The 9259-nt window shown below is 34.1% G+C and overlaps 1 protein-coding gene across 1 annotated transcript in view; it reads right to left on the bottom strand.

The window, feature by feature from the left end:
• Positions 1 to 5330: 5330 nt before the first annotated feature.
• Positions 5331 to 9259, bottom strand: part of LOC112523049 (cysteine-rich receptor-like protein kinase 2) — an 8756-nt gene continuing 4827 nt past the window's right edge. Inside the window, exons 2-8 of the mRNA XM_025132489.1 lie at positions 8063 to 8481; positions 7800 to 7922; positions 7434 to 7549; positions 6931 to 7141; positions 6612 to 6843; positions 6362 to 6515; positions 5331 to 5840 (exon numbers count right to left, since the gene is read on the bottom strand). Of these exons, the coding sequence (XP_024988257.1) occupies positions 5451 to 5840; positions 6362 to 6515; positions 6612 to 6843; positions 6931 to 7141; positions 7434 to 7549; positions 7800 to 7922; positions 8063 to 8481 (1645 nt within the window). The 3' untranslated portion in view covers positions 5331 to 5450. The remainder of the gene's footprint in view (positions 5841 to 6361; positions 6516 to 6611; positions 6844 to 6930; positions 7142 to 7433; positions 7550 to 7799; positions 7923 to 8062; positions 8482 to 9259) is intronic.

The following is a 9259-nucleotide window of genomic DNA, read 5'->3' on the forward strand; positions in this document are numbered from 1 at the left end:
TCACAAACTCGATTCCACGAACTCCAGCTTCCACCAAATCGATTTCACGAACTCGATTCCACGAACTCCAGCTTCCACCAAATCGATTTATCCATACTTTCCATGGTTGTTGATTTCACGAACTCCAGCTTCCACCAAATCGATTTCACAAACTCTAATCCACGAACTCGAAATCAGTTTTCGAATCGATTGGCTACTGTTGCTTTCTTTGTGATTTTGATTGGCTACTATTCTTTCGAGAGTCGATTATGTTTGTTTCATATGATTTGTAAACTATAACTGTTAACTTATGATGGAATTGAATTATTCCTTTTCGAAATCGACATGGATGTTGATGTAACACAAAATGATGGAGTTTTTCACAAGATATTATGCTCTTAATATAATATATGATAAAATTGAATAAGTAACAGAGGCAACCTGGGGGTGCTGGAACAACTACTTTGCCAAAAAAGTAGATGATTTGTTGGCCTCTCATCCCTGTTGGAAGTAGATGATTTGTTGGTGATGGTGTTGCACAATGGGCCTTGTGGTGGCTCCATGATACCTCAAAAACATCACATTAATCCTCAAAGCTGTAACTACTTTTTGGAAGTCATCTTTAGACATGGTTTTGCTAAAATACGAAGGGTCACCATCTCCGATGAACCTTGGTTAACAGCATTAGACTAGAAAGTCATTCAATAGCGAGTTTCAAAGAGGTACGAACTTCAAGGAACTCTGTTTGAACAACATTGGTTTAGTGAGTGCACATCAAATACGTGGGAAATGATGAAAGCATATAAGTAAATGAAAAGCTAAGGTAAGCCTTGGAACATCTATTAGCTAGGGAATTTCAGTGTTAATAAGTAGCATGATGACCGTGGATCAACATGTTCAACTAAGAACTCTCATATGTAATTTCTTTTTTTAAAGTACATAATATTTATATACAGCAAATTAACAAATAAATTTCTACTCACATGTGACCTTATTATGATTATAGTGTAAAATTAGGTTTATATTCTATTTTCCATTGTGGATACTTCTCTGCGTTGTTTCTATCTATTTGTACATTTTCTAAGGCAAGTGTATGAACAATGCTTGTGCTTGGTTTTCTGTAGGCCAAAACCTATCTCAAGAATGAAAAAGATATCAAGTTGGGGGATTGAAAAGCAGCAGAGACTGAAATTTGGAATATTCTGCTAACTCAGCTTATGTGAAGATTATTCTTTTGGTATTCAATGATTCTACATAGTGTGCAGATTCCAAACTCATTGGCAATACAACTATAAAGATTTATGAAATATCATCGGGTTACGGTTACCTAAGAAAGATGATGTTGCTCACAAAACTGACTTTGATGCAGAACTTACCTCTACACAGGTTATCATGAATTTGGGATACTTGGGCAATCTAACTAACTTGATTAAGTTTAGAAGAAAGAATATGCCACCAGTTTGATACCATTTATTCTCCATTGTTAATAGATGTTTAATTGGCAAGACTAGAGGCCAAGATGAAGGAAGCTTCAGATTGTTGTCAATTTTTATTGGCATTGCTAGGTACAAACACTATGACTATGGGTTCTTATTATGGGAAAACATCAGAGAATATCTTGTTGTTGAAAACAACTACATTCCATATCAAAGATTCTAGCTTATGGTGATTTAGAATATCTTACAAGAGGATGATTCGATAGACAAAAGAATTGGAGAGCCTACTGCCCCGTTGTATTACTTAGGTTCTCTGGGGCCATCAACTCCATATTCTGAATTTCAAAGACATAAGGTACTGACTCCAACACTAAGAACTTATGTTGATTACAGTGAGATTTTAATTAAATATTGTGCTAAAATGGGTTTATCTACACCTATAAACCCAACTCAAAAAGACCAACCAGAGAGAAGGAGAGGTGATGGGTCTAGTCATAAGGGAGTGGGGGAGGAAACTCAATTACTTGAGCAACCTCATAGTGATGAGAGGGAAAACGAAATAGAGAAAGGTGAGGGGTCTAGTCATAGGGAAGTGGGGGGGGGAAGGAAACTCAAATACTTGAGCAACCTCAAAGTGATAACCGTGGGCCAACATGTTCAACAAAGAACTCTCATATGTAATTCCTTTTTTTGAAGTACTTTTTTTAAATTTATGTTATTGTGAAAAGTAATTTATATGTGACCTGATGGTCAATCCTGATAGAGTTTGTTAACTATGGAACGTGTACCATATATGCTTGTTAACAGATCGGATAGAGAATTCTTATACGAGATCCTGAGCGAGGTTATCAAAGCAGGTGCAATGACTATTGACAGCTAATACCATTGTCTATTGTTTGCCTCGTGAGTTTGGACAACTCGTTGCTGACATAAAAGCCAACACTCCTGGCATTGAGAATGTCGTTTGTGCTATCCATTGCCAATAAAGATCTAGGACTGGCTGTTGCCAATTCTATAGAGGTATATACAATAGTTATTTTTTTAGTTTGCCTATGATCAACTGTAGTATGCTGACGTTTGTGGAAGATTCTAGAGGATTTCTTCAGGTGCAACCCAAGTAGATGTAACAATAAACGGAATCGGAGAGAGAGAGATGGTAATGCTTCTTTGGAAGAGGTGAGTATTATGCTTCAGTTCTTGTAGATAATAATCACTTGAAGATGGTGCATGATTCTGTTTGACATTTGTATCAAAAGATTGAAAAGGGTGGTTTTCCCTATTACTTGTTTTTGAACTCCATTATCTAGTCTTTATCATGAATATATTGATGGATGTCTCTCATGACTGTTTGATATATATATATATATATATATAGGTTAAATTTAAATGTGATGTATTTATTAGATGCACTTGCCTCTTTACTTAAACTAGAATCTCATGCCATGATCCAATCTTTCAACACTTTAGCCAAAACAAAATAAAGTGGTAACTGTTCACTAGTTATAGAGATGCTCATAATTCAAAAACTTCTGTTATTGGCTTTGTAGCATGTAGATTCTCAAGCCTGGTGTTAAAGGAATTGTTTGTTCGTTACTTTAATGCAAATTTGGGTCTATAAAGCTTAACACTTTCTTTTTTTGGTTTATCAGGTCCTCAAGTATATTCATGATGGGATAAAGAAATAAAACGAAGCTACTTTGATGTCCTATTTACTTATGGCAGATAAAATAATGGAATTGGCACATTGAAGATCTTGGGTTATATGATTTTAGATTTTTTTTAAATAAATTAGAACAAATATGTAGATTGGTTAAAACGTTACGGTTTGTTTGAAATTTATGTCTTTTATGACAAATATATAAAATTATATTTTTTTTAGTATTTTGATGTTATTTTTGGTTGGTGTTATTTATTTTATTGTAATATATATATATATATATATATATATAGCTGAAATACGAACTATATATATCTATATATATAAATAATATCATATACCCTTTTAGAGAAGGTTTACAAAGAGTGTAACTAAAGCTTATACTTTTAGCAATAACTAAATCATGCCTTTAGAGAAGCTTTGCAGATGGCGTCACTAAAGCATATATCTTTAGAGAAGCTTTTCTAAAAACCTTCTCTAAAGGTAACTTTTTAGTGACGCTTAAAAACTGTCATTGATGCTAAAAAACGTCACTAATACATATTTTTAGGGAAGCTTTTCAAAAAAATTCGGCCAATCTTTAGATACGCTTTGAAAGTGTTTCCAAAGCCTAAAATAAGCTTCTCTAAATGTCAACATAAATGTACCATTCGAAAACCCTCCCTAAAATCTTCTCCTACCGTTATATAGGGAAGGTTGCTGACGGAAGTAAAAAGCTTCTCTAAAGGTTTTAGAGAAGCTTTTCAAACTTTTAAATACAATAGAAAAGCTTCTCTAAAGATCATTTTTCTTGTAGTGTTAGTTTATAGGACCTGAATTATCTCCCATATCAAGACATTTTAAGATGAAAGCAACATAAAGAGAACTTCAAAGCATAATTGGTACTACAAACTTGTTATAATTAAAGATCACTATGAAACAAAAACAAAAAAAACTCGTATCACCCTTAAGTATATATATGTATATGTTCATATGCATGCTACATATACATACATCTGCCAGTTCAGCCATTGACCATGATATGTCCTGGGTGGCACATGTAATAGCATCACCGCTCCTGTACCTCGTCCACTAATCATCGGGTTTGCACTCTTTACTTATTACGATGTCTCATTCTAATATTAGTTCATATTACATAAGTTTATGTTGTTTTATATTTGTAGGTTGGATCTTTAAAGACCTAGGTTGAAGAGTTGAAGAAGCGGGATGAGGAAAGGGAGGAGGCAATGAAGAGTGAATTGGATGAGACGCGGACATTGATCTTGAAGTTGACACATTCGTTGTTTTTGCCGGTGATCTAGGGTGTGAGTAGTTTGTTGGACATGGTGTAGCAAACAATCAATTGTAATTTGTATTTTTAATAGGAACAATTAGTAGCTTTAAATTTGAATGTATGATATTTAAGTTTTCCGTTTGTGTGTGTCGTCTATAGTTTTTAGATTTTTTTTAATTTACAGGTAAAATAATTGAAAAAAAAAAAAGAAACTGGACAGTTACTGATGGATCGTGACTGAAAATCGGTCTGTAAATATTTCACAAATTTAAATTAAAAAAATAAAATAAAGAAACTCATCGGTCGTTTAATAAATCAACGTCGGTGGACTACCGAGGGATGCATCCACCGCTAAATTAATCACCGAAATAATTAAGTCTTAATTAAGTTCTTTTAATTAAGATGAAAATAAATGACCGATGGATTTAGCGTCTGTCCGTTGGTGATTACCTGGCCGCCGACAAAATTGATCACTGACGATAGATTTAACAATAGATTTAGCAACAGTTCATATCCGCAGTAATCTCCCGATGATGCTTTTACCAACTGGTTTTTCCCTCAGCAAAGGCTTTCAATTTTGTAGTGAAAGATGTATAGAAAGAATAAATGAGTAGAAAAGAAAGTTGTTCTTGAATAAATTTTTTAAAGTTTAGTGAAAGTTGTATTTTCAATATGAACTTTCATCTCAACAATGAGATCATAAATAAAATCGCTTTTGTCCAACCTAAATCCCTCTCTTAAGAACATGAATAAATGCTTTCGCACAATTTTTTATAGTCCATGCAGATGTAGACATGCCAACACAAACTCTTACATCGGATTTTCTAGTGCAAATTAAATTGTTTTTCTGTCTAGAATAATATTGTGTGCATAGAATTTGTGGCCTTACAACAGTTTCTTGGCAAAGCAGTACAATACTGTTCGTATAAAGTATTGGTAGCTTTTTTATGTTATCTACAAAAAGTTACTGATACTCCCAATAGTTGGATCTAGATTCAACTAGTGACCTAAAGTCGAACCTACGGGTTCTTTTCCCTTCTTTAAACACAACAAACACAGTATGATCATTGATCAACCGTAATGAATATGGAGTTCAAAAGAAATTTTACAAGAGCGTTGTTGCAACATTCATCCCCTTCTCCATCACGTCTACTTTTTCATATGCTTTTTCACCATGTAGCTGCTCATTTGCCTCTAATTCCTTTGGCATTCCAGAAACTTTACCGAGGCTGATGGCCTTATTTGAAGAGCCTATCTGAATCCTCCTATCTTGATCAATGAGGGTTGGCCTGGTTAGTTGTATTTTCCCCAATGATTGGCCGGTTGAAAGCATCAAACGAACTTCTGACATGGTCGGCCTTTTAGAAACCGGTGATTGAGTGCACAACAAAGCAATCTCAATTATGTGCATCACGTGCTCTTCTTGCGATTGGTTCACATCCAATGTCTCGTCAATGAACTTGATATGTTTTTTATTCTCGTACAACTTCCAAGCCTGTGAACCCAGTAGCAAAACAAATAATTACAGGAAAAATGGTAAAAGCAGCTATAGCCTATAGGCAATCTTACTACTGCAAACATAACTGGTACACGAGTGAACCACCGACCACCTATGTTCTGGAAACATAAGTGAACACTATGCATGTGAAATTTAGTACCCATCTGAACATAATATAATAATTCAATTGACATATGAATTAACGAAAGTCTTTAACTAATATCATTTGATGGAAGTTGAAAAAAAATCCTGCACCACAATCATTTTCATCAATATTTTATAATGATTATTTAAGCTCAAATAGGTAAATTTTATAATGAATATTTCCGTTAAGGAAAACGCTGGACAATACAAAATAAAAAATTGATTTCTTTTTTTGGAAATGAAAGAATATTTTTCAGGAATTCCTCAGATAATAGTTCTTAATGAATTTACCGTTTATCTTCATAGTTTCCCGTTTAGGATTTTAATTTGAAGTGAAGCAATTAGAGAAAAGAGTACCAAAGGTGGCGTCTCACATGTTCCAAGAGGTAATCCATGGATGGTCTATCAGAGTTAGTGTCGGTACACCTTTGGCCACTAATGATTTCAAGGATCACGATACCAAAGCTGTATGTGTCAACTTTATCCGATAAAAGACCACGAAGTGCATACTCTGGCGCTGTATAGCCCCTAGTATCGTACCATGTAATAAAAATAAACAATCTGATTAGACTCATATGATCGAGGCAAAGTACCAAACAAAAATTTTATGTTAATAAAACTTACAATGTCCCGGCAAACTTGGTGCTAATATGACTTTGATCCTCTGGTTGAAACCTTGCCAACCCAAAATCTGCTATTTTTGGTTGCAAATCATCATCAAGGAGAATGTTGCTTGACTTTATATCTCTGTGAACAATTTTTACATGGAATTCGTCATGTAGATGGGCAAGGCCCTTGGCAATCCCAAGAATTATATCATATCGTTGTTTCCAGTTCAGAGTCCCCCTTTTTGCACCTCCATTATAAAGATATTTATTAGCATACCAGCGACTTTCAAATGAAGATCTCAATAGTTATCTTTAATTTTGTAAAAGCAACTTACCCCATAAGAATTTGTCAAGGCTGCCATTTGGCATGTATTCCAGGACAAGTAGTAGATGGGATCCTTCACTGGACCATCCTAGTAGACGGAGAAGATTTCGATGGTGAACGTTACTTACGAGCTTAACTTCATTTTCGAATTCTTCTTTTGCTTTAGCATGCGCTACTTCAATTTTTTTAACTGCCACCGTGTTGTTATCATCAAGAATTGCCTATTAAAGCGTATAGAAAGGCTTAGTCATGATTAAATTAACTTTTGAAGTAGTTGTTAGTTGTTTGAAGTTCGATTCGTCCCGTAAAAACATACAGTGTCTTGACTTATAATGTTCAAAATTAATATGGGATGTGTGACAAATATGAAGCAGCATTTCAATATGGATAAATTTAATTAGTTTTGAGAGCAAACTAGTTATTAATGATTTATTAAAATAACTAAACAGCTTTGACTCTAGTATAGTAATTAATAATATTACCAAGGCAATACGAAAAGGTAAATTTCATTACCTTGAATACTTCACCAAAACCTCCTTTCCCTAAAATATTCTTTTCGCTGAAATTATTGGTTGCCAACTGCAGATCTTTATAATTGTAATTTATTGCCCCCTTCAAATCTGGTGAGTCTAAGGCATTACATGAAAAAATCCACTTAGCTACAGTTAGATGTTATCAGTAAGATGAAATTAAACATAATATGTCATTAAGATATATACTTGGGAAAATAATATTTGCCATATCTCATATATGATGAGCCTCATCACACACAAGTCCGATCAGCCTAATGGACCCTAAGTACTGAGTGTTCGTAGATTCATCGTTGGGGATAATTCAAATACTAGTACTGATATGTCACACACACAGTTACACAGTTACCTTCTTCCGACTTCTTCGACTTCTTCCTGAGTCGAAGCAGAAACCACAAAACGATCAAAATGAAAAGTAGCCCTACTGTACCACCAATTGCTCCTGCAATTATGCTTACCTTACTTGAATGCCCTATGAGATACCATCATACAAAAGTTGTAAGCTCAACAAATATAAAATTGCTTGTGGGTCAGCAGGTTAACATATAATGCTTTGAGGTACAGCTAGAATATGAAACAAAAGAAGTTGAAAGAGCCAGATGAGGGCCTGACCTTTTAAGAAACTCGTGATATCTATTGTCTGGTTATCATTGAAAAATGGAGTCTCTGAATACCTTGCAAAACATCCCATGTTGATAGACCTTCCTTCTGTATTAGGAAGACAATTATATAAATAGGTATATATTGTATTCAGGCAGGTTTGGCAAACGGTCTGGCTTGTATTTTCAACGCATTGTGCAATCGAATACACCATTGCATTTCCACTTGTGATTTGCCTTGTGGATGCTACATAGAAATTAGAGGTTTTCGGAGTTGCATCTTTAATATCTAATAACAACCCATCTACAACTTCTCTAAACATTGTTGTTGGCTGATGAGATGTTGACTGATTGCCACATATTTGAAGTGGAGTGATACCCGCATCCTCAACTACGTTAGGGTCATCGTAGAAGTCATCGTAGTTCTCGTACCTTAACAACAAGGGAATAGGATTTTGTTATAACTTTTTGCCAACCATAATTTACTCCCAGACCATTTACAACTTTACAAGATTTTTGATCAAACAAACAATGATATGGTACATTAATTAACATGATATTTGACATTGTAGATCCATTTGCATCCAATGAGAGTTTTTCCTCTAGGCAATACGGTAGGTTCACAAGTACTACTGGACTCGAGGTGTAGGGTTGATGGGTGAACGTTCAAGTACTCAAAAAACTTGGTGTAAAAGTATTTCATAAGGGTGGTGTTAACAGGAGTTATAGAGTTTCAGGGAGACTCAATGGTAATCATGAAGCTTAGAGGATGATTTCTTTGCTCCGGTAGCCATTATGGATTGAGATGGAGGTTATGTTGTTTACAAAAGTGATATGAGAACCAAATGTGATATGATTTCCTTTACGTCCGTAAGCAAACGATAAGGTCAAAAATCTCATTCTTTTTAGCAATCATTTTGGTTGGGTTTCTTTTGGTTGTTATGTATCTATACTATCTTATAAAGCATTTGACTAAAATTCTTAAAAACTCTTAAAACTCTTATTAACTTTTAAACACTTCTCACATCTGAATTCGTGTAACTAACTGCAGATAAACATAATCAAATACAGGATAAACATCTCATTTTAAATATAAAAAATCTAAAATATAATTAGTATAATCATTAAATTCTAACAAAATATTTAATTATTATCTTTATAAAATTTATAATATTAAACCAAAAATAAATTGTTTTATTATTAAACTTAA

This window comes from Cynara cardunculus (genome assembly GCF_001531365.2).
Source record: "Cynara cardunculus var. scolymus isolate 2C chromosome LG 1, CcrdV1, whole genome shotgun sequence".
Classification (NCBI taxonomy): Eukaryota; Viridiplantae; Streptophyta; class Magnoliopsida; order Asterales; family Asteraceae; genus Cynara; species Cynara cardunculus.